The sequence below is a fragment of the Ambystoma mexicanum genome, chromosome 1p, assembly GCF_040938575.1.
Source record: "Ambystoma mexicanum isolate Mex_15411 chromosome 1p, UKY_AmexF1_1, whole genome shotgun sequence".
NCBI classification, from domain to species: domain Eukaryota; kingdom Metazoa; phylum Chordata; class Amphibia; order Caudata; family Ambystomatidae; genus Ambystoma; species Ambystoma mexicanum.
In genome coordinates, this window is record NC_090921.1 from 1,302,857,533 (window position 1) to 1,302,883,554 (window position 26,022).

The following is a 26,022-nucleotide window of genomic DNA, read 5'->3' on the forward strand; positions in this document are numbered from 1 at the left end:
GACAGCATCAATGGCAGCCAGCAAGAGACTGGCAACATTGCTTCTTTTGGTTAACCGGTTGGTCACTTAGAGAGCCATCACGGGGCCCATAGAATGAATAAGACTTCTTTTATAAGGTCCAATAGCGCAAAGTAAGAATGAGATGAAGAACTCAGGAAGGTGGATACTGTGCCAGGAAAGTGAGGGTTACACTTCCCCAATAAATGGAGGGGTTGCTCTCTTCCAACAGGATACAGGGTCAGTGTCTAAACATAAGACATTGTTTGTACTTCCACTTGCTGAAATTCAAAGGCCTACTTTTCTGAACCATCTGAACCCAAGATGGGGTGAACATCCAGGGAAGTGAAGAAGGAAAGGGCTTGAGGGCATGTTTAAGATTCCACTCAAGAACATTAAGCCTATGATCCTGATAGATTGTGATTCCATTTAGATGCACAAGCCCAGGATATTAAAAAGGTATGAGACTCAACTGAAGAGTATGCTGCCAATGACACAGAATGCGTGAGACTCTACTGAAGTGCCTGAGGTCAGTGAGTATATTCAGGCCCTGACATGGCTGAATAGTTAGACTCCGTTGATTTGTATGTGCCAGTGATGAGAGACTCCATTAAAGTATATGGAAGTTGTTTCCAGTCTGTGACAATGCATTATGTCTCTTTGCAGACCTCCTGCTGGCTGTTTCTATTGTGGATGGAATGCTCTGGGTGTGAGTGAGTGACAGCTCAAGGAATGTTAAATGAATCACAACATGTTCGCGTTCTTACAAGTGCCAGTTGAGACCTGAGCTGAGATACCCGGGGATGGCCGGCGGGTGTGCCCCTGCTACCACCTTACATGAGTAACTGGAACCAGTAACTAATGTAAATAAAGCAATGTACCTTTCTAAGATGGAGTCTGGAGCCATCTGTCCTGATGAGCCTTTACAGAGAAACCTACTTTACAACACTGGCGATGATCTGTCCAAAAAGGCCAAAAGAAGTAACCCTAAGCGTACTGCAGAGGGGGACACAGAGAAGATGGCACCCCCGCCACCCTCCAAATAGAAGAACCATCCTCAGATAAGGCAATAAATAGGCGGTTGGACTGCTTACAATGCGAGTAGGAAGGTGGCATTACGTCAACAGAAATGATGTTGAAGCAGGATCATGGTTATGTCAGCCGGGTCAGAGCTGATGCCAAGTGCATTGTTTTGCAAAGGAACAATTGGAGCTGGACCTGTTGTAATGTCAAAAGGGAGGTGGCATTGTGCTTGAAGTGCCGGTGCTTAAAGTGCAATGTGGGAATAAGGCATAAGGAGAATAGAAGGAGTTGGACTGCTTTTGATGCCAGGAGAGAGGTGGCATAATATTGTTAGAAGCGGGTCACAGGAGAGGGAGAGTATTGTGATTAGTGAGCTGCGATGTTCACCCCTTAACTGCCAGGCTATTAAGCAAGTCTGTGCAAAAAGGACGAGCATACCAACTCCCGTGATGTTGTAAACACCACAAGTTGAAAGTGGCTTCTGTATTTTGAAGTGAAACTAGTGGTGAAATGGAACTGAAACCTGCATTGGGGAAATCGGGTGTAAGAGCATGTGATGTGGAGAGGTGTCACAGCACGGACGCCGGGGTGACTAACGGTCCAACGATCTGGTTTATGCAACAACAAATATGATGGGCCTCATTACGACCCTGGTGCTCCCGGGATGAAGGGGGCCGCTACAGCACCAGCCCCCTTCATTCCGGGAGCGCTGATTACAAGCTTCCCATCGCGGGACCCGAATCGCACGCGTGGTAAAACCAGGCGTGATTACCGGGTCCCGCGAGGGGAAGAGGGAGGCAATAACGGGCTAGACGTAATCTGCCCGTTATTACCTCCCTCCCTATTCTCATTGAGCCCTATGGGAGCTCAAATGGGAATGGGGAAGGGTTCCTGCATGGAGGAATTACCGGGTCCTCCTATCTTGGAGTAACCCGGTAAGTCCCCATTGCAGGAACCCGGTAATGGATCCCGGAACGGTGGCAACCATGGAGCTAATAGCTCCATGGCTACCGCCGTTTTCGTAATGAGGCCCATTTAACATGGAAGGTCGGCAACACCATGCAGAGTGTGCTGCAGCAGCCACGGAAAAGCTAAGAACAGCGCTGTTACTGGAGACTAGCTGTTTTTAAAATCAAGGAAACACTGTCAATTAAACTGTTGAATTAATCCGAATTTTGTCAGATTAATGGGACCAAAAGTCGTGCATGGACATTTTAGTGCAGAGTTCTCCCAGGAAAACACTTGTCAACGGAATGAAAGGAAATTTCGAACTGATTTTATTGTTTTTTGCTTTTTTTGGTGAACTTTACTTCAATGGGCATGGCTGGGCATGGCTGCCTCCATACTCGTAATGAGGCCCAATGTGTTTTACAGCATGAGAGCCATACTATTCTGCACGGGGAACGTTGAGGAATTATAGTTGCAGGAGACTTGGATTTATTTATTTATTGATATGTTTATGAAATACATTGCTTAGACTTTCCTTCATCAAAGGTTGGTATTCACAGGTGCACGTAATGAAGGCGTTACCTAGATGGAGGGGAGGGGATATATTAATAACAATGTAGTGAAATGCTTAAAGTGTGTGCATCAGATGCAGGAAGCTGCAAGTGCACAGATTGTTTAGGCTGTGTGTTGAATGCTGTCACTGGCCATTGTCTTGTGGAAGTGTGTTCACCTTGTGGCCCGAGAGCAAAGGATGTTGTTTACAACAGATTTAAAAGAGTGCTGCACAACAGAGCACTCAAGGAATAAAACCCCCACATGCGAGTGCGTGACAAGAGGGCAGAGCAAAGTTGCTTTATAAGCTCATAAGAATGTGTTGGGAACATGGAGCAGCTGATGTAGAGTTTGGGACTTATGAGGTGTGTGGTAGTACTATCCTCCAGGGTTTGGTTTCTGCTGTAGGGCTGCCGGAGTGTAATGGCATCTCTTGTTTCTGTTACACCAAGGAGGCAGCTCTGTCAATAGGTATCTAGTGAATAGAGGCATTGTTGTTTGCTGGTTGTTCATCACTCCAAGCAGGGAGTGGAGGAGTGTCAGCATATCATGTCCCAGATTAAAGTGTGGTGTAGTAGGCAGTGGAGAAGTGCCAGCATTTATTTATTTGTTTTGTATTTATTTTATTGGGCATTTATATGGCATCTATACACAGGTGTTTCCAGGTGCCACAAGACAAGAATAGGGTGGGGGGGGCATGGAATCATAATCGTCTCGGGAGGATAGCTCAGGGGCAACGTGCTCACCTCGGAAGCAAGACGACACGAAGCAACACAGGTTCGATCCCCGGGTTCACGCTTAGAAACCTTTGGGTATTAAGCGCGTTATAAATAACCTATCATATCATATCATATCATAATGTAGATCAACAGAAAACTGTTTTATTGGCCTTGTGACAATCCTACCATACAAGTGCATGACAAGGTGATAAGCGCAACGGGGAGTGGGTAGAGGGAAAAGTTCTGAAATGGGGTACCCCTAGAGGTGGCGGTGGGCAAGTGCTGGGCAGGAAAAGGCGGCAAGTACCAGGGGAAAATGGGGGGAAGGAGGGGTGAGTGCGATCGACAGGGAAGACCAAGATGGGCTAGTCCAGGAAAGGGGGCCTGAGGGCAAGTGCTGGCACAGCATGCTGGGGGACTGGTAGGGGGTGGTCTGGCCCCTATATGACTCTGAAGGGACCAGGCCCCAGTCGCAGCGGCAGATGGAGAGTTCAGCACGGGGGGGGGAGAGGGAAGGGAGAGGAGAAACTGAAGGTCTTTTAGAAGTTTCCAGAATTTAAGACGATACAGCTCAAGTCTGAGGGGGGAGAGGCTGTTACAGAGGGAGGACCCAGCCGAGGAAAGGGTTTTACCTCCCACTCTCTGCTTGGAGAAACGTTTAACCTGCAGAGAGTTGGAATCCGAAGACCGAAGAACTCTGTCCGGGACGTATTTTGGGAGGGAAAGCTGGATGTAAAGAGGTCCCAGGCCCAAGACAGCCTTGTGGATGATGCAAAGGGTCTTGAACTTGATCCTTGCAGTAACCAGGAGCCAGTGGAGAGATTTTGGGGCTGGAGAGATTCAGTCCCTGGGCTTGAGGCCAAGGATAAGTCTTGCAGTCCTATTCTGGATTAGTTGAAGGGGGCGAAGGGAGGAAAGAGGCAGGATGAGGAAGAGGCTATTTATGGCACGTAATGGCAAATAATGAATGCAGTGCTTTGTATTCTGTGGAGTTGAGGAGTGAAATTGTGCATCTATATCTGTAGATAGGTCTATTATTGTGTGTATTTATCCAAGTAGGGAGTGAAGGCAATGGAGCTGGTCTTCATTTGGGGAGTTTAGTGGCTTGGAGGTGAAGGTTACAGTGGTACAATTATTTTAAGCACACATCTAGATAAACCAGATTGTGCTGTTTGTGTACGTAACATTGTGATGTGTTGTGGTTAGTCCTTGTGGTATGTGTCTCTGTCAGGTTCTTTTGTATTATCAGCATTTCTGTCTCAGGTATTCATTGAAGGAGGTGTGTTGTGTTTTATATATGAAGGGAAGGAGGTGTGTTGTGTTTTTTTTATATGAAGGGAAGGAAGTGTATTGTGTCCTGTCTTTGTGACAATGCATTGTATGTCTCTTTGAAGATCTGCTGCTGGCCATTCCTATTTCTGATTGCTCTGGCTCTTGGTGAGTGGCAAAGGAATGTTAGATGAATCATAACATGTTTGTGTTCTTATAAGTGCCAGTTGAGACCTGAGCTGATGTAACCGAGGATGGCTGGTGGGTGTGCCCCTGCTATCAACTTACAAGGGTAACTTGAACCTGTAACTAATGTAAATAAAGCAATGTACCTTTCTAAGATGGAGTCTAGAGCCGTCTGCCCTGATGAGCCTTCACAGAGAAACCTACTTTACAACAGAAGTCATGATGATGGAAGGAGTGAGAGTCCAGTGAAGGGTATAACAATAGGGATATGAACAACCACCTCAATCATTTTGTCCTATTCTGGGCAAGAACATTGGGCATTTTCCCTATTGATGTGACAGGTCACCAGTGGAACATGTAATAGTGATAAATATGTACGTGTCTCCCACTCGATTCCGCTTGAGAAAAAAGAGACAAACAAAAGACACAAGGAACCCTGAAAATCCTTTATTAAAGATTGGTTGACGAAGTCAAAAATACTGGTCCTTGTGGCATTGTGATAATGTACACATCGACCAACAAGAATGACATCACCCACAACAACATGAGCAGGAAGGGTTCATGCCAAGTAATCCCACTGCCTTGCGAGAGCTTAGCTGCTCTCCCCGAGGGTGTGCTTATCAAAGAGATACTCGCCCATGCCATTCTGAGCCACCCCCAGTCTCCGTAGATTGGTGATATGATCTCCCCGTTGCTTAATGATCTTCACTTGTTCCTGCAGGTATTCTTCGAGGAAGTCACCCAGCTGTGGATAAAGAAAAGTTGAAATCTATCACTAATCTTAGGTACAAGTGGACATCTCCCCTCGTGGTGTTGTCACCCCCACTCGAAAAGCTCACAACCTCTTGCACTTGAAAGGCATTGGGCAGATTGACTTCTTAGAGGGTGTCACAACAGGCCCTATCGAACTTTCAGATGCACTGGCTTGTTCGAAATTCCTTATCAGAAATTATACTCACAGTGGAATTTTCATACAATTCTGTCTACCACCACGGTCAAAAAGTTATCTTAAACATATTTTAATCAATATTTACTCCAAACATAACAGTAAAAACAACATAAAAAGCCATATACAGTGTTCATCATTTACGAAAGCCGTAATGGACAAGATGGAGAGAAAACAACACTTCACACTTATGGCTGTAGTTCACATCACAATGTTTACAATCTATCAACATTGGTTATTTAGCGTGATGTTAGTAATAGTGTGACTGAATCACATAACTATTATACACAAATATGGTACAATGGCGTCTACAATCTGATGTGTTTCTGGGGCAAAGGGCAGTCAAAGGCTCGTCAGTAGTGTCCCAGGACCCGTCTTCAGGACGCAGTGAGTTAAGAGGGAGGTTACACTGTCACCATGACGCATATGTAGCAGTGTAGTCACCTTATGGTGATTTCTTTTGGTGTGATGAGTGAGGCGATTGCACTCGTCAATCTTATAATGGCGACCGACAAGTCCGTCCAAATAGTAACAGCGTTTGGCATGGACATCAATTCAATTATAAGTTCCCGCACGGCGTGTTGATCGTGAGCGGTGAAAAACTACCGCTGCAGGGCACAGCTTCAATAACATGTTATTGGAACTGACACATAAGGACTTGATTCCCTGGTCTGGTTGACAATGCGAGCTGACACTTAAAAATAACGAAAATAGGAGAAAAAAAGCAAGATAGCGTTTGGGACATTCTTTGTCAAATTCCATGATGCATTATGGGACATGTAGGGCCCAAGTGATTATATAACCTATGCTCACGATCAACACTTAACAAAGTGTTGTTTTCTCTCCATCTTGTCCATTACGGCTTTCGTAAATGATGAACACTGTATATGGCTTTTTATGTTGTTTTTACTGTTATGTTTGGAGTAAATATTGATTAAAATATGTTTAAGATAACTTTTTGACCGTGGTGGTAGACTGAATTGTATGAAAATTCCACTGTGAGGATAATTTCTGATAAGTAGCCTTCCCCTTGGGTGTGTTAGAGGTGGGTAGCTAGTGGTTAATGTACTCGCTTGTTTGATGTATCCTTCCTCATATACCACAGCCCCCTTTACAAAAAATGAGGAACTTTGTGTGCTCACAACATGAAATTCCCACATTGTCTCACTTGCCAAACATATTGCTAACTCCAGCCGAGCCATCATCCCCTCTTTGGGGACCTACAGATTATCCGGTTGGCCGATCTATCTCTGGTAGATAGCCACCATGAACTGGCTAAAACTAAACAGTGATAACACTGAGGTTCTGGTGGTGGATTCACCTGCCCCCGGTTCCCAGTGGAGTGCTGAATACTGGCCTGACTCTTTGGGGCCCTGTCCTTTGCCCGTGGAAGCTGTTAAAAGTCTAGGGATCAAACTTCTTTCCAGCGGCTCCAGAGAAGCACAAATCTCCTCTGTGTGCCAGATGGGCTTTGCCAAACTGAAAGTATTGTGGAAAATGCTACAATTTCTTCCCCCTGAGTCCTGGGCCAAGGTGATTACTTCTTCCATTATTAGGTCTGTGTACTACTGCAATGGCATCTATCTTGGGCAGCCAGCATTCTTGCTTCAGTGCCTGCAGATCTTGCAGAGCTCTGCAGCGTGGCTGGCCCTTTGCGGGCTGTCCCACTCTCTGGACTTACTTCGTCAGTTGCACTGGCTCCCTATTGAGAGCCGGATCAAGTTTTAAATATTGCGCTTGGATCATCTCGCCATTCATAATACTGGCGCTGAATATTTGCACTCGAAGCTCACCCTATACAGGGCCGGTAGAACCCTGCGGTCCTCCTCACATGTTTTGTTGAGGATTCCGAGTTACTGCAGGGCTTGAGTGGGGGGGGGGGCGACAATCCCTATCGTTTTGGCTCCTAAATTGTGGAACTCCCTCCCTGTATTCCTTCGAGATACGGTTGACCATCTTCAGCTTCGTAGAAACCTGAAAACTCATCTCTTTTGATCTTTAGGTGACCTGCCCAGTAATCTCCTCCCATATCTGTGTTTTTTTAGTGCCTAGATGCTGTTTGGCCATAGTTTGCGCTCTATAAGTGCTCATACAATACACCTTGGCTAGCATTGTTGGAAAATAGCAGATCCTGCTAAAATCTTTCCGACATATAAATGACATCACAGCTGTACATCATCATCTTCAGATCTACAGTATATTCAGGATCTTGAGAATACTGATATATGTGTGAACTAGTGAACTATTTAGGCTCTAAGGAAATACTTTAATGATCTACAACAGTGCTAGTCAAACTGCAGCCCTTCAAATGTTTTCGCCTACAAATCCCATCAGCTCCACCCAGCATATTCAATGGAGGGGGATTATGGTAGTTGTAGGCCAAAACATCTGGAGGGCTGCAGGTTGCCCACCAATGATTTACTACATGATCATTTTACATATGTCAAAATCTTTAGGATCAACAAAGCAATCTTTATTTCTAGGGCATACATTTTAGGATCTATTCAATTATTTTTGCAATCTGAGAAATTATTTATATAGCCATTTTATAATCTTTAGCATTTTGTATTTTTTGTATTTTTAGTGAATTTATATAGTACTTTTCGCCAAAAGAGCTGATACACGCAAAAACAAAAATGGTGCAATCAAGTTCAGCAATGCATTCCAGATACGATCAGAAGAAGAGAGAAAGATAAATTGGAATGGTGCAATCAGGATAATAAAACATTTCTGAGTGAGAAAGACCAGTGATGGGGAGAAGAACAAAGCTCAGTTATTAGAGGGAGCAGATAAGAGATGAGCTTTAAGATTAGACTGAAAGATACGAAGAGAGGAAGAAGAGCGGCTACAAAGGGGGAGGGAGTTCCGTTGTTTGCATCTGTGGAAGGACATTTCTGATGTACATCATAATCTCCATTGTACATGATAATGATCTTCAGGTTCAATACAATCTCTAAGATCTCCTTTTACAATCAATAGGATTTACTGCATGATCTTTGGGATCTACAGAACTCTATAACCTTTGAGCAGTCATCTGCTTTTGTGGAATGATATGAAAGATTGCTGTCACAAACTCTAAGCCTTACTGAATGATGTTTGAGATCCATGTATTGGTTGTTAGGATATTAATCACATTTCAAAATATTTTCTGTGGAGATTTGAAGGATCAAGCAGCAAAATAATTGCTACATTATTTGGTATGCCTTTCTCTCTGACCAGAACCAGTAGGGTGTTTCACGTAACCTTCATCTTTCATGTTAAAAGGGTAAACACTGACTGGGGTAATTGTTCATATTTATTGAAAAAGAATTTCCAAGTTTGGTTGTCGGGTAACAATCCCCTACTGTTTCCTAGTGGTTCTTACAAGATTCCTAATGTCTTCTTGTTGTACCCCTCTATAGCATTCCATGAAAAAGCAACATTGCTGTAATGGAAGTCCTTTTCGTGCCTTTCAATGCAGAGCTGGTTGGATAGCTCAGTGAGTTAGTGCTGTGATCTCTCCACCTGCAGGTCACAGATCACAGATTCTAACCTCAGCTAAGCGGTCTCCTTACACAGAGCACCATCAAATTAGATCAATTCAACACGTGTTATTCATAGCACCACAAAAGCCAGTTGTAGCAAGTGATATGTAAAAAGCAAGCTACTGCTTTATTATGTTCTAGTGTCCCTTGAGAAATCTGCATACAAATATCTTATGGGTTTCCTATACATTTCTAAATGGATTTTCCATGGGGACCTCACAGGAGGATCTCATACCGGTTGATCTTTAGACTCTGCAGATCAGCCTTTACTGTCTATAAAACAATCTTTAGGGTCTAAAAGAACATCTATAGGAGATACTGCATGTTCATCTCTATCTTTGGCCTGGTCCTAGGTTCTAGCTACTATACAGCCTGTAAGGTTATTAGTACCTTTGCAGAAATATTTGCAATGTATACCATATTCTCTCTGTTCTTAGGGATCTATGGAACAATTGCTAGGTTCTACGGCACGGTGCTAAGGATCGACAGCTCGTTCTTTGGCATATGCAAAACTCTTATCAATGATCATTCCCGTACTCTACTTTTTATTTCCCAATGCATTCTGAGGTTGGCCTGGTGCCCAGTCTCAAACAGGATTTCAGACCAGCAGGGCTGTATGGAGTAAGATGATCCTTCACTCGTAGTCAAACACTGGTGCGGGGGAAGTCGGTGGGGGCTGACAGTGGGTGGGAGAGATCTTCACTTGACTGAAGCTCACCTGCGGGTCAGTCCTCTCCATGGCCAGTTTGTGCAGATCCAGCAAGGCCTGGTGCATGGTCTTTTGCAGCTGCAGCGAGGTCTGCATGGCATCCAGAGTGCTACCCCATTCGTCTTGCTCTGGCTTCTGCAAGGAAGGAGTAGTAACAAAGGATTACCTAGAATAATAAACCCATACTCCTGGACTGGAGTAGAGGGAAGGAGACATGCAAGAGTAATGGGAGGTTTGAAGACAGGAGACAGCTCACATGGTTGGAGTCCTGAAACACCAACATGGCACTGCTGGGATGAAACTCATATTGCAACTCACCTCATGCTCTCACTTCAGACCCACCCTCTCGCCTCTCTCTCGCCTTCACTACAACTGGCCCTACTCACCTAACAAGTGCCACCTCAATGGCCCACCTTGCATGAGTAACCTTCTCATCCAACTAATTACCTCTACCTGACCGGGGTTCCATTCACCTTACCAGCCACTCACCTCAACACCGCTCTCCTCACCATTCCACTCACCTCTCAGTCCCCTAACCAGTAACCTCACATTAATTGCCACGCCATAGCACAGAACTCTCACCTTGACGTCCTGCAGCACCACGCGGCCCCCGCGCTTGTTCTGGTATTTCAAGAACTTCTCGGCGTGCTCGCGCTCCTCGTGGCTCTGCTCCTTGAAGTACTTGGCCACGTGGCTCAGGGCGACATCATCCCGGTCAAAGTAGTAAGACTACAGAGGGTGAGAAAGAGAGAGAAGTACATGACTCTGTAAGCGGTTGGAGTGAGGGACATGTGGTGGACGAGGAAGAACAATGGAAGAAAGATGGATATGGAAGGAGATCAGTGCAGTAAGAAAGACAAGTAGGTAAATAGAACAAGGGGAACAGTGAGTGGAAAGGAGTCAGAGAGCAAATGGAAAGGGAGCTAATTTGGGAGAGAAGCAGAAGAGAGATGGAGGCTGGACTGCATCATCACAGGCAGAACGGTGTGGGATGTCTACTCATGTAGCTTGTGCCCACAAAGGACCAGGCTAGTAAGGGCGGCCGACCTAGAAATGAAGACACAGACACCAGGGAGAATAAAGTATTTTTTTTTAATTAAATGTATTGTGTGTTTTCATTCTCTGTGTGTATGTATGTGTGTTTTAAAATGGACTACTCCATCCAGACCACCACGGGGGTGGATGGAATGTTCAAGAAAGAAAAAGAGAAGGAAAGAACAAAGAGACAGAACTCCCCTGCCCAGGAATGGGCTGGGTAGGGGAAAAAGTATTTCAAAGAGGATTTGAAAAAGGAAACAGTGCGAAAAGGACAGTTGAGAGAAAGTTAGAAAAAGGGGGAAGAAAGAACAGACAGGAGAAGAGGGAGAGCCAGAAAAACAACTCCCTGTGGGCCTCTTGAGCACCTCCCCCAGGGCCTACGAAACAGTGTTTATGTCAGGCCGGGTGTGTGGGGAGCCCTTCAGAGAGTGAACCATGAGGGCCACGCTTCATGTAAGGGGCAGCTCGCCCACCCAAGGGCCATTGTGGGTGCTGCTCTGGTCATGGGCCAGACCGGACAGGCCAAGGAACATCAAAGGGCCTGTGCAGCATGCACGCGGCTGCCCGGGTCGAAGATGGAGTGCCCAGTCTGGGTCACGGGAGTTGGTGGCCAGAACCAGGCAACCTGTCCTGACTCGTGGCGGGTGTGGCAGGCTCTTTCTGAAAGTCCTCCTGGGTCACGCAAGCCAGGCAGCCTGGGAGGTGAAGAGTAGGAAGCCCGCTCTGCCCGCAAGGTGGAGCTATGAAGATAAGTCCTGGACTTCCTCACAGAGCATTCCAGGTGAAGAGTGGGATGCTGCACCAACCCTGATGCCGCTTTGTGGCAACCCGGGTGAAGCCCCAGGGAAGAGGGGAAGGCAGTGGGCGCAGCAGTGACCAATGGTGGCATCCCCTTGGCCATGGGGACGCCACCTGACACCAAGATAGCACCCGGGCGCAGCAGTAACTCAGGCAGCCACTATGGCAACAGGGCCACCCTGAAGATTGGAAATTACCACAGCAAGCATTGGTGAGTGTGGGTGGGCTCTCCAGCCTATGGTGCCCAACCGTAAGAGTTTATCGCTGCCGTAGGTCGCAGCTATGATGGGCGTACTCCCATCTGGGCAGGAAGCCACTCATGGACATTGAAGAGTGCAGTGTGCATGGTGAGCATGAGTGGCCCTGTATGTTGGATTGGGCCACCCAGAAGACAGACGCATGGATGGTACTGTAGAGGGGATGATTGACTGCAGCAGACACCCCCATTGTGAAATAATATAGTATATGTAGTTTGTATGTGGTGCTTGTCAAATGTACAATAGGTTCCTAGTTAATAATGTACTTATATTTATAATAGGTAATGTTTAGAATAGGAATGCTATTTAGGGGAAATGTAGTTTGGGGCAAGTCATTTACAGGGACATGTCAATTAGGTGTAGCATGTTAAGGTTATATGAGTAGAGGGAGGGTACTGTGGCAGGAGAAGCAGAGGCCAGCCTGAGGCCACCTAGGCAGGGGGTACACCCACAGAGGCCATCTTCTGGCCTCACACTTAGTGGGTAGTACCTGGAGTCAGCGAAGGGGTCTGTTCCATCAAACACACCCTAAAGGTCTCCCTGAGACCCCTCCAAGGAAGGGTGGGCTGACGGGATGGATACCCATTTAGATGGTACTCACGCCAGCGCGAGGTTAGGAAGCAGATTAAACTTTAACTATTTTTTATAAATAAAGGTGGTCCCCGTTGGGATACCTGTAAAATCCACCTTGGTGTCTATGTCCTTTTGATAAGGTAAGAACTCAGGGTGTAGCCCATCTCCTTTTAACAGCAATTTTATTTTACAGGTGCAGTGCCCCATCCCTATCCAGCTGGCTTGGGGGGGGGCGGGGCGATGGTTCCCATGGGGACTGTCCCTGGTATGGGTGAATGAGGTGTAAACTGTTGCCTGGACCGGGTCATAAAACAGGGGCTAAACTCACCTTGGACAGAAAGTTGTAGGTCTTTGAATTGGTATTTTAGGCCTTTAATTCTCAATTGGAAAATAGCTCTAGGCTGTTTTGATCACACCTGCAAAGGGAATAGTTTAGGCCAGGGGCCTGCAACCTGGATTAAAGCTCCCATCATTCCTAGGCAGCATAGTCAATGGTGAGGGATCATGGGAGTTTTAGTCCAAAACATCTGGAGAGCCACAAGTTGCAGACCCCTTGCTTAGGCCAAACTGCTAGATCGAATCCTCTCTGCATAGAAATGCAAGCAATCTCAGGCTTAAGCTTTCTCTCTTCCTCTCCCCTGCCGATGCACCTGACTGCTCCGCGCACTTGTCACCCTCTGAACCCGGGTCCAGGCTCCTGCATGTCCAGTTGCCCTTGCACTGCCTCCGGGCTGCCCAGCACTTAAGGGTTTGCAACCTTACAATCCCTTCTCTCTGCACTTATGAGCCACCCGCTGGCTGCACTTGTGAGTTAACTCCACTGCTACCTTTTTTTTAAAACATTTTTGCAAGGAACTTGGGGTTGGTCACACTGAGGTACCTGGGGGAACCCAGCGGTGTACTCCCTGCTCACTGTGCTCAGAGGCACAGCTCCACCTCACTGATGAGGCCCAACAAGGCTGAAACAGAGGTGTATGGGGTTGATGTTGGTACTCTTGTTCAGAGAGGAATTGCCATAGCATTTCACTGCTGGACTGCCCATGTGGGTGGGACAAAGACTGAAATGCAAATGGATATTTCCCATCTGTGAAAGGTACAGTGAGCAAAAAGCGATTGCTGCGAACTCTCAAAGTGGGAAAAAAGCACAGAACAGGTGATCATGCTGTGTTCTTTCAGGAGAGGGGCGCCTGCTACCTTTTTTGAAAAACATCTTTTATAAAGCTTTGCCGACGGACAAAGACTCCTCAGGCCTTCTCCGTCGTCAAAGCTTTATAAAAGATTAATTGAATTGCGTACTTTTCAAGCCATCTTTTATAAACATAGACATGTTTTAAAAAGATGGCTTGAAAAGTACGCAATACATAAGGTATGGACACAAATATATACATGTTATATATTTGTGGGCGTACCTTACTATGGTTTGTGCACTTTTCAACTCCTCTTTTATATATATAGAAATATGTAACATTTCTTTGTTTATAAAAGATGGCTTGCATAGTACACAGAGCATAGTAAGGTACGCATACAAATATATAAATGCTTACATGCATTTATATATTTGTTTGCGTACCTTACTATGGTTTGTGTACTTTTTAGGCCACGCCCATCCAGCATGCCAGGCCCTAAAATGCGGCCCCCCCCCTCGATTTCTTACCCAACTTAAAGCCCTGGAGAGAAGGGTGTTTGTCCCACTCAACCTTTGTGGCACACCATTCTATCGCCCTCATTTGGCAGGGAACCCTTTCTTTTAGATGCCATGTCCCCCCAGCATTTTCAGCAAAGTTACTCCACTGCTCCGAACACTAGCGGTGCGCTAAAGCGCACTTACACTCACAATTGGAAAGAAAAGGTGAGACACGTACTTACCATGGACATGTAGGAGTAGGACACGTACAGCTCCAAGTTCACCATGCGGTTGATGGCCGCCTCGCAGTCATGGCTGTAGTTCTGGCGCACCTGGGACTCCATCTCGGGGGTGGTTGGAACACAGAGGTGTCACAGGAGTTTACGCGGGAAAAGGAAAATTGGAAAGAGTCGAGGTAGGGAAGGGCGCGAGACGGTTCCGTCCAATCACTGTTGAAGCAAGAACCTGACCCAGCACCGGTGTGAGGCTCCCAGGTGCACCTGGGCATACTTATACTGCAGCAGGCGACTGGCGCAAATGCGCCCCTCGCCAATAGGAATGCTGGAAAACGGGAGCCATGGTGACCATCCCAAAGGGGCGATGTATCAGTACACCGGTGACATCTCGGGTTCTCACCTGCTGGTGCCATGAAACCTGAGAATACTTATTTATTCATCAGCTTATCATGATATCGAATGGCCCGCCACACCCAAGTCTGGGTACAGGAGGGCTCCGCAACACCTAGAGGTGCAACATGACACAGTCTGCTGCAGGGATCAGTGTAGTAACTTGAAGATCACAGTCACAAACCCCATTGTGGTTTCTCAGAGGATAAATGTACCTGCTTCAGAGATCGGGGTGTAACTCCCAGTCAGGATTCGGGTTCTGTGGGGGTGGGGGCGGGCCAGACAATTATCCTACAAGGTTAATAACATAAGAGCCATTGAGTTGGATAACGATATTGCCAGAGACAGTGGAATCAGGCTGGGAAACAGGATGGCACTAAAGTGACCGCGATGCAGTATACACATTGCACTAATACGCCACAACCTAACACAGAAGGCCAAGAACCCAGCAAGTTCCTTGGGTCCGAAGGTGTCTCCCCAATTGCTTTATAATCTATTCAGTGGTGATTTTGACCGCAAACCTCCCCGAAATTCATATCCTTAAAACAGTGCTATAGAAATACACATTTTCGATCACACCGCACTTCCCTGAAACGAGTACAATTTACCAAATGTTCCTGTATAAGGGTGGATAATAGAATATCCTGAGTTCAATTACATTAAATATATATTGCCGGGAATAATTTTCCAGCTTGCTGTGCCCAGAGTCAGTTCCCTGTAGGCGCGCTGTTCTCAATGGAACACGCAGTATTGTTGAGCATCCCCTCCCATCTCGCTTGTTTACAAGGCTCAGCATGACTCGGCAGAAGGAAATTAGCGCTTCCTCACCATGACTCAGCAAGGCTTAAGTTGATAACAGGGGCTCCCCTGTTCATCCAGCTGGTCACAAGGCGTACTTGCGAATGTGCAATGTTGCACGTCATATTGCAACGTTTTGCATTTCCAGCCCTTGCATCATCATTTTAGTCCCAGTATGCCAGCCTCGCAAGGAAATGGACGCGAGGAGAAAACTGTGCTCTGGAAGGCTCGGTGTTATATCCGCAGGCCAGGCACAAAAGGTTGCACTGCAGATTGCAGCACAACAGATCACAATCCTGGGGGGGTCCTCTTCCCCTTCCTTGTCGGTGGTGTGCCAACCCCACCTGAACTCCCGGCTGCCACTGCTCCACTCCACCTGCCCCCTTCCCCACAGGCCCTGGGCTCCCAGCCTTCCCTGCTCACAATATGCAGAGAATGGTGCCGGACCCCGGGGGACAGCACAGCGTGCTTTTGCGTGCAACCGTTTGTGCCCCGAGCTTCCGGCGCCACGCTCCATAGACTGCAGAGGGGAGGTTCATCTCTGGGTGCAGCATTTACCGATCTCCTTGCGGAGTAGGCCTGTCATTCCAGATGAAACATTTAGGACGTAGCTCTCAACCTTTTATGACAACAACGAGGGTGAAAACTTCACCTTTTTTGGGGGGTGGGCTGAGAGCCCATTGAAGTGCATGGGCGTATAGGGGGATTGGCAAGTGAGACAGCTGATTGTAAGGAGGGTGACTTTTTTGTTACAAATGAATCTCGTATTATATATATAAACTAAAACATACTGGGCCTCATTACGACCCTGGCGTTCCCGTAATGAACGGTGCCGGTACGGAACCGGCACCGTTCATTACGGGATGCCCTATTACGAGGGAGCTAATAACGGGCCCATAATTAACGGGCCCTTATTAGCTCCCTCCCATTCCCATTGAGCCCTAACGGGACTCGAATGGGGATGGGTTTTTTCAATGAGGAATTACCGGGTCTTGCAAGGTTGGAATGGCCCGGTAATTCCTCATTGAAGGAACCCAGACCTGGAACCCAGTATGGAGGCAGCCATGCCCTTGTTAAGTGCATGGCTGCCTCCATACTCGTAATGAGGCCCACTGTCTCACATGAGGCTAAATAAACACAACATAGAAAGTGGAAGCTTATCAGTGCTGAGTCGGTAGACTTGCGTCTCTGTGGCTGTTCCCTACGTTTCCGTCTGGCTTTCTTCTGTACCCACAGCCCGCTGCGCGGGCTCATTTAATAAGACTGAGCCTGTGTGAGGTATGCACCAGAGTCTGTGGCTCCAAGGCGGGTGAAACAGATGAGCTGGCGGTTGAGTGGATGTCTGGATGCTTTTGGCGGGTGACACCCGCCAAAAGCGGGTGAGTTGAGAGCTATGTTAGGAGGCTATTGAGGGGGAGTGAGAGAGGGAGAGATTTTGCTAATCTGATTCTGTCTTGCTCTATGTCTGTCTCTCACTGATTAAGTGTTTTTGTGTCAGACAAGTAGCCCCCCCTGCCAAGTTTCCCAGTTCCATGCATCACACATCCACATCAAGCAAGCCCTGATTTTTGCTTCCAATTGAATACTGGAACTTGTAGTTTTGTTTTCTCATTGCAAGGGTGGGCCTACAAGTCCCAGCATGCAGTCCAATAAAACCACACAGAACTGCTCAAAGATTCTGCATGGAACTGGGAAACATGACAGCTATGGTAGTCAGTCCTCAGCAGCAGCAAATTACTTTTTCAAATTGTGGATTGTAGATTTTCCGTGTTTGGCACGAATGAGAGAGCTCTACCCTACTCTGAGAGTTTTGGGAGGACAGAGGAGTTTTTGCACCAAAAGCATTCCAGAGCTCGATGTTTGAGTGACGTTAGATTTTTACTTTGGGCTATTAGGCGGCAATTTAGCACCAGATAATAGCCGAAACTAAAGCTTTAGAGTACAGATCGAGAAAATGGCATATGAGGAGGCACACAAAGATTGCACCAGACTGGAGGACTGCCAATCTAGAATGGGAGGAACACCACCCCAAAAGGGGAGGAAGGATAGCTCAGGGGCAACGCGTGTGTCTTGACGACGCAGGTTTGAAAGCCCGATCTCGTGCTTAGACACGCGCATTATAAGCCCATCAAGACCAAGCAAGGCTGGTAGACCCTTTACTTGAAAAAAATGACCAGAAACACAATCTGCATTTCCGTTAAGCAATTCTCTTCTTTATTTTCTGTGTAACATTCAAACTGCAAAGAATCCCTGAAAGCCTGTCCTGTCACTGAATTAAACCAGAGACTCTGTATGCAGAAGCACTTTAGTCTAACCAGCACATAGTAATAAGCACATCGCAAATGCCCACCACAGTCGATGCTTTTCCTAAATATCTTATGGACATAATTAGGCATCCTAAGGGCTCATCGCTGAACTTCGGGAATCTGAGTCTAATAATTTGCGGGTTCGGGTCCAAAGGCCATCTTCACAAGGTTACCTACATTTCCCTATAATGCATTGTAATATTGTTGCAGCTGTGTTCTTCTTTGTAGGTTTTTGACAAGTCTGGGCTGGCCCTGGCCTACAAAGGAAATCGGGATATTTCCAGGCAGGACGGTGCTTCTGAAATAACACGCCAGAGCCAATCACAACTTAGGGTGCAGACATTCTCCTCGTTTTGTTGTAGGCGAGTGAGACAACATGTCACCTCGATCCACTCAGGCCACACCAGAGCTTTAAGTGGGATACTCTGGAAAGGGGCATGGACAAATGTTGCTGGTCATAGCCTGCAGGATACGCTGGTGGCCTAGGAAAGACACATAGGGCCTCATTACGAGCTTGCCGGTCCGGATACAACGGTACCGGTAAGCTTGCCGGTACTGTTGTATCCGGACCAGCAAACTTCGGGCTGTGCTCGCGGGTGCCTTTCATTCCGCCAGGTCCAACCTGGTGGAATGAAAGACACCCTCGAGCACAGCATGCCTGTAGCACAGGCACCGTTATGAACAGTGCCGGTGCTACAGGCATCCCCATTCCCATTGAGCCCTATGGGGCCGGTTTTACCGGCAAGGCTACCTCCAACCTTGTAATGAGGCCCATAGAATACAAACAATCTGTCATTTAACCCTGCAAATATGTACTTTGGCCCACCTAGCAGGGTCTCGTGTGGTCTTTTTAGCAGCCAGTCTTAACACTGTAAATACAACTCTCTCTGGCTTTGTTTCGAAATAAACTGCTGCCTGTAAATAAATCCCTTCTGACTCGGGATATAAGCAATTACATTGGTGAGTAAAGCACCTTAATTCAGAAGGCAGCAATCACTGCACCCCACCAAACTGACCCACCTCTCTTAGTACTCTTCTCTCTCTTAACTCACTACCCATAAGCCTATAATCAAGTGCATGCAGCCACAATCATATGACAACTATACCTCTCATACAGACCATATGTGTTAGCTTCCCATACCTAAGCGATTTGTACTGTTTTTCAATTTCTCACACCATAGTTAAGTCTGTTGCCCAGTCTACTCTCACATCTAGGCGAATCGTGTTGCTTAGCCATTTCTCAAACCTAGGTGAACTGTGTTGCTTAGCCATTTCTCACACCTAGGTGAACTGTGTTGCTTAGCTATTTCTCAAATCTAGGTGAAATATGTTGCTTAGCCATTTCTCACATATAGGTGAACTGTGTTGCTTAGCCATTTCTCACATCTAGGTGAACTGTGTTGCTTAGCTATTTCTCAAATCTAGGTGAAATATGTTGCTTAGCCATTTCTCACATATAGATGAACTGTGTTGCTTAGCAATCTCTCAAATCTACGTGAAATGTGTTGCTTAGCCATTTCTCACATCTAGGTGAACTGTGTTGCTTAGCCATTTCTCACACCTAGGTGAACTGTGTTGCTTAGCTATTTCTCAAATCTAGGTGAAATGTGTTGCTTAGCCATTTCTCACATCTAGGTGAACTGTGTTTCTTAGCCATTTCTCAAATCTAGGTGAAATGTGTTGCTTAGCCATTTCTCACATCTAGGTGAACTGTGCTGCCTAGTCTACTCTCACATCTAGACAAACTGTATTGCTTATCCACTTCCCACATCTAGGTAAACGGCCTCGCTTAGACTATTCTCACATCTAGTCAAATTGTTTGGTTAGCCATTTCTGGAATCATGGTGAATGTGTTGCTTAATTTGTTAATTTATGTAATGTGATACAGTTTTACAAAGAAAACTTTACACATAATAAATCAAAAATAAAAAGCGAGAACAGAACTTTCATAGGATTAATTTCCATAATTATAGTCAAAATTACCTATGCAATCTGTCAAGTAAAATAAAATAAAATGAAATCTAGAATAAAATGATACATTCATGTGATTTACATATTTTCAGACAATAACAACAATCATATATTGAAACAGTCCATATAGACATAACAAAAACAATCAGTCAGGCAGTCATGCAGTCAAGCAAACAATCAATCAATCCACTTTTATAAAATTCATTACCTATACCTCATTGATAAGTTAATTAATTAGCTAATTGACTAATTTGACTAATTTCACCTACATGCCTCACTTGGAGTATTACCTCTAAATCCTATAGCCGGTAGGAGTGTAGAACTATCTTTTCATTCAAGGATAAGCCCCCGAGGTGATCAAATATTAGGGCTCCAATGCTTTTTGGCAACAGACCATAGTCTAAATAAGGACATACACAAACTTAGATTTTCCATATTAATACACTGATTCCAAAAGGTGGATACTCTGATCGACTCCAATTGGTGCACAAATCTTCCATAATGTTTCACATAGACCTTTCCCATATTGGGACATTCAGCTAATACATGTTTGGCAGACTCACTAGCAGTTTTGTTCAGACATATTCGACAGGAGCTTTCATCTTTGGGAATCTGGCGCTCAACACCAACAACTGACAGAACTGGCAGATGATCAATTCTTAGCAGTAGTATAAATCTCCTAAGGTTGGGCGATGGACATCAATTCAAATATTTGTGTGACCTCTTGACCGTATACAATACGTTCTGAACACATTTATATCTTTTCAAACTGCCAAGGTGAACAACATTTTCATGCCAGTCCCAATAGTCCAAGCATTTTCCCAAGGTGTACATTATGCTAGCAAAATCGTCACCCCATTTAGGGGTCCAACCAATGTCCCCAAACAGTGTATGCATTCTTTTCTTAAACAGAGAATTCTTCCTTTCTTTTCAGATGTCCCCACCCATACAATCAAGGAGCAAATTAATGGGGCATTGAGCGTTTTTACATATAATTCCGCACTCTTCTTCAGAACCAATGACTTTAATGAAAGAAGCCAAACTCTTACCTTATAATAGCCATACTTCCCCCCCAAACTTTCCTTTATTCGTTTGCAGCCACTTCAGGTCAATCATTATCAGGGATTCTAATCCATAGATTACCATAGGTACCACAAAGTGTATGTAAAGTAGGCGCGCACCCCATACGGAATATCTGCTCCGTTTACAGGTAAATTGGTATATTAATTCAGTCAATTGGGCCGCTTTGCCAATACGTTTCTGTATACAGGAGTGATAGTCTCCTTTCACACCAACTCAACACCCAAATATTTATAGGATGGAGTAGAGGATCTCAAGGGCCCTGACATACATACGAGGAGGAGCTATCGTTCTGCCTGTGCATACCATAAGAAGGGTTTTATCCCGATTTATAATCAGGCCATTAGTGTCAGCCTATGTCAATAACGCTTCTGCGGATCTATGAAGCCCACTGAAGGTGTGGTCAAGATTGACTAAGTCGTCCACATATGCTAGTATAGGGCAGTGCGTGGTGCCTTTTTTTTTGGGGGGACAGTTATGTACCGCCTTGATTGAAAGTGGGAGATCAGATACAAATAAGTTGTAAATCAGGGGGGAGTAATTGTCAAATTTAAAGCAAACTGAGGTGTTGGTTTAAGGCAATAGAGTATTTGCTTAAACCGCTCTCCCATCGAGGTGAACTGTGGTGCTTAGCCATTCCCACACCTAGGCGAACTGTCTCACTCAACCTACGATCATAGCTAGGTGTACTATTTGCTCAGATGTTTCTCACGCCCCCATCCCAATCCACCCGAAAAACCAAGAAGCCAGAACTTACATATAGTCTAGCAGACAACTTCTCCAATGAAAGAATCGGCCTCCCTCCCCATCCAGTCTAGCCCACCCCCATCACCTCTGCAGCGATCCTTTAGGCCCAGCTCACCTAGACCCCAACAAACACTGAGACTGCCGCCAACCAATGACCGATACCCCACAACCGGACCACTAAAAGAAAACATGCAAGGAAACAACCAATCAAATGAACCTAACTCCAACCGATAGAGGAGAACAATCACAGAGCTGACAGAAACAAAAAACAACAACTCAGGAGGGCAATTGCTCCTGCGACCACCACAAACACCAACCACGGGAAGTGATTAGCAACCATGAGGCAAACAACCACTAACCACGGGAATCCACATTCAGCCGTGAGGCAAGCAAACAACCACCAACCACGGGAAGCCATTCGCAACCATTAGACAATCTGATAGATACCTGAAGAACAGACAATGCCACGCCAAAGACCCAGCACACACAAGAGAAAGGAAGACGAAGTGCCGACCGCAAGGGAACCACAACAGACCTCCACGCCGCTGACTACATAACACCAACAAAGTACACACCCATAACCGGCAATAGAAGAAGAGGAGCCCCACAAAAAGACTAAAATCACTCTACCTTACACCGTACCACGCAACCGATAGTCCACCAGAACAAACGACCATACATGCAAGCGGGATATCGGAACCTCAATGAAAAGATGATGAAACGACTAGAAGATTGGCAACCACACCCTGACCTTGTACATCACCAAACACCAAGGGAACCTCGCCAACACCATCCCGAATCTAAGGAAGAACCAGAGCAGGCTACAAACCCAATACGAAACCTAACCAATCTGTTCAAAGACGAAACTAGAACAATTGAGCTTGCTCAACAACCCACACACGACAGGGAGAACCACCAACAAAACCAACCAAAGACACAAGCCATTACAAAACAAATGACCTTAAAGAGGAAACTAAACTGCAACCTAATCAACGCCGCCAGATCAATGTCCAAGCACACAACCAAGATCTATGACCTACTCTGCGATGGGGGAATTGACATCCTATTCACACAGAAACCTGGCTAGCTGAAAACTCCCTACCCAACAACTAAAAATGCAAACAAGTGAACAGGAAAGGGAAAAGAGTAGGAGTACTCGCGGTAGCCTACAAAGCACACCTAATAATAAAAACAGCTGATCCCTTAAAAATCCCACATTGTGAGTACCTCGTCCTTCAACCACGGACCCACAATCAAACCTCACATTCATTCTAATCTATAGGCCACCAACATATGGCGCAACCGTCACAGATACCTTCATAGAAGCGGTCACTAATCTAGCCATACAGCATGAACATCTGATAATTCTCGCAGACTTCAACATATGGTCTGAAGATGAGAACCCCAACTCACAGATAACGCTAATCAAACAACTCGAGACCATGAACCTCCAACACATGGTGAAAGGAGTGACACAGGAGGACACACCCTCGACACAATCTTTGCAAATAAAAACAAGGTCACAACATCACCACCCATCCAAATACTATGGAGCAACCACTTCATTATCCCTTTCGTTATCCAAATACCATCAAAACCACCTAAAAAAACCTGAAAAATACCCACATATTTGGAAAAGAAACTGGAGAACCATCCAGAACAGCAACTTAGAGGAGCGACTAGAAATATCGAAGACAGCAACCACATTATTGGATACAACAGACGTAGACGAAAAAGCAAACCTAATCCAGAAATGGATTGCAGAATAAATAAATGCCATCTTCCCTGAAAAACATGTTGTCTCATCAAGAAAGAAATTGGTGGCAAAATGGTACACACCCCACATAAAATTGATGAAAAGAATTAACAGACAACTAGGATAAGGATGGAGGAACAACCAACAAAAAAGAATAAAATGCCTACTACAAATCCAAGCATACAAATCCGAAATTCTAAAAGCAAAAAAGAAATACTATAATGAGCGGTTCGAGAAAAACACCAAACCTCAAAAAGAATTATTCAACATCATAAATCAGATGAGAAACCCACCAGGATGCAACAGGATGCAACAACGCACCAACACCCTCCCAAAAACTATGCAATGATCTTGCAGACCGTTTAAAGAACAAAATCAACAGCATACATCGAATCATACAAAGCAGACCTATCAACCAGACAACACACCAACCCCAAGACCAGCTAACAAAATGTACTGCTTCTAACAGATGTTGAGAAAAAAACTACTGAGTTTGGTGAAAAAGAGCAACAAGACAGGTTCTCAGATGGACCTCAGCCCTCCAGACATCTATAAATCTATCATCGCACAGGGCACACCAGCTGAATACTACCTAAACCTCTTCAATCAATCCCTTTCAACAGGGTAATACCAAGAGCTTTCAAAATGGTCTACTCAAGGACACAACGGGCAATGTGGAAGACCTCTCAAACTATTGACCAATCTCTACCATCCCTTACCCAGCAAAAATACTAGAGACATATGTCTACGAACAACTACCGGAGCATGTTGAAAATAACCAACTACTGGATCAGGTGCAAGTAGGATTCAGACCCCTGAGAGGAACTAAAACAGATGAAGTCTCAATATGGGATGACCTAAAGATGAACACAGATTCCAACACCAAATCAGCACTGATATTACTCGATCTCTCAGCCAGCTGCCTTCAACACAGTCAACCACAACATCCTAATAAAAAGAATTGAAGAAACATGGCTTACTGACACAGCACCGCTCTGGATCAAATCATTCCTTGCGGAAAGGAAAGAAACTATCTGGTTAAGGCCTTTCTAATCCACGCCACTGGATTCCTCACTATCCCTGCTTCTTTTCAACATCTACATGACACCGATAATCAACCTCATCAAAAGGCACAGGCTAACCTTCCACAACTACGCAGACGATACACAAATCATCTTCAAATTCAGGGACATACAAGATGAGAACGTAACCCTAGGAGAATGTCTCAAGGAGCTCTGCCAATGGATGAACATTAACAAACTCTAAATCAATACTGACAAAACTGAAATCATGATTACACCTGAAGACAGAGGCAACAACCAGCATATACCATGGCTATTAGAGATGGGAAACCAAGCAATGCCATCCAAAGCTGTAGAAAACCTTGGAATCCTCATGGACAACGAGTTAACACTTGAAATCCAACTGAATGCAATAATCCGGAAATGCTTCTTCCTCCTACAAATTATAAAAAAATATCCTACCATTCCTCTGCTTCACCCACAAACCACTGGCCATCATATCCCTCATTATGTCCAGGTTTGATTATGCTAACAGCATATACCTCGTAATCCCAGAATATCTAATGAGGAAACTACAACGCATACAAAACCCGCCAGACTTCTCCTCAAACTTGCCAGTAGAGATCACATCACACCAGCGCTCAGGATGCTACATTGGCTCCCGGCCAAATAGAGAATCTCCTTCAAAGCCATGTTCATAACGCACAGAGCAATAAACGGCCAGGGAGCAGACTTTATCCAAAAGAAATTCTCGATTAACAAATCAGCTTGAATGCTGAGATCCTGCAATGACATCTGTCTTGAACCCAAATGGTACGGAAGCAAAAGCTGGGCGGCTCTGCGTTCTTCTGCTTAGCCGTGAATCTATGGAACTCCATTCAGAGGGAAGTTTGAACAGTGGAGGACCATACAAAATTCAGGAAATTACTGAAAACCTGGCTCTTCAACTTCGAACATAACAAAGCCGACTGTACAACGTCTGCATACCTCCCGATCAGCCAAACATGGGACAAAAGAGAAGTAACCAGGAAAAACCAGATTGAGGGATAGGACCAGAAAGAGAAGCACGCCTTCACCCTACCCACCTGCCCAGCCAACATAGAGCCCCGGAAAAGAGAGGGTGATAAGCCAGAAACACTAGGGCCAGGGAAGTAGGCCAAGGAAAACCCAGGGATGGAAAAGGGAAAGGGAGGGTCACCCCCAGGCATGCTACGAGTAAGGGCAACAAGAGGGAACTGGACCAAATAACTAACAACGTCCATACTAGAACTTAACTCCGCAAGGGAATCCAGTTAAAGGACTCCCCACCCCGCTGATCACTCTCTGGGCTAGGAACTGGCATCTAATCAGAAATAGGGACTGCACTCAGAATTTGGGCAACAGACAGAGTAGCAAAGAAGCGCAAGAACCCTTCTCCCAGAGGCAACTTTACTGATACAACTAGGAACGGCCCACAGAAGAAGGGAAGATACAACTAATAAACCAGAAATGTTGAAGATCAGCCACGGCCACCAACAACCCAAACTGTTACTAACAATCAACCCTCCGCATAC

The 26,022-nt window shown here is 45.5% G+C and overlaps 1 protein-coding gene and 1 long non-coding RNA gene across 2 annotated transcripts in view; one reads left to right on the plus strand and one right to left on the minus strand.

Moving 5' to 3' along the window:
* The window catches only part of LOC138453293 (uncharacterized), a 162,947-nt gene that overhangs the window by 37,396 nt on the left and 99,529 nt on the right, over nucleotides 1-26,022 (plus strand). The gene's annotated exons all lie outside the window — the stretch shown is intronic.
* On the minus strand, nucleotides 5,127-14,648 carry LOC138453287 (ferritin heavy chain B-like). Its single transcript, XM_069605982.1, has 4 exons — nucleotides 14,406-14,648; nucleotides 10,456-10,602; nucleotides 9,883-10,008; nucleotides 5,127-5,439 (listed from the first exon to the last, which is right to left on the minus strand). The coding sequence occupies exons 1-4, from the start codon at nucleotides 14,505-14,507 to the stop codon at nucleotides 5,287-5,289; spliced, it is 528 nt and encodes a 175-aa protein (XP_069462083.1). The 5' UTR covers nucleotides 14,508-14,648; the 3' UTR covers nucleotides 5,127-5,286.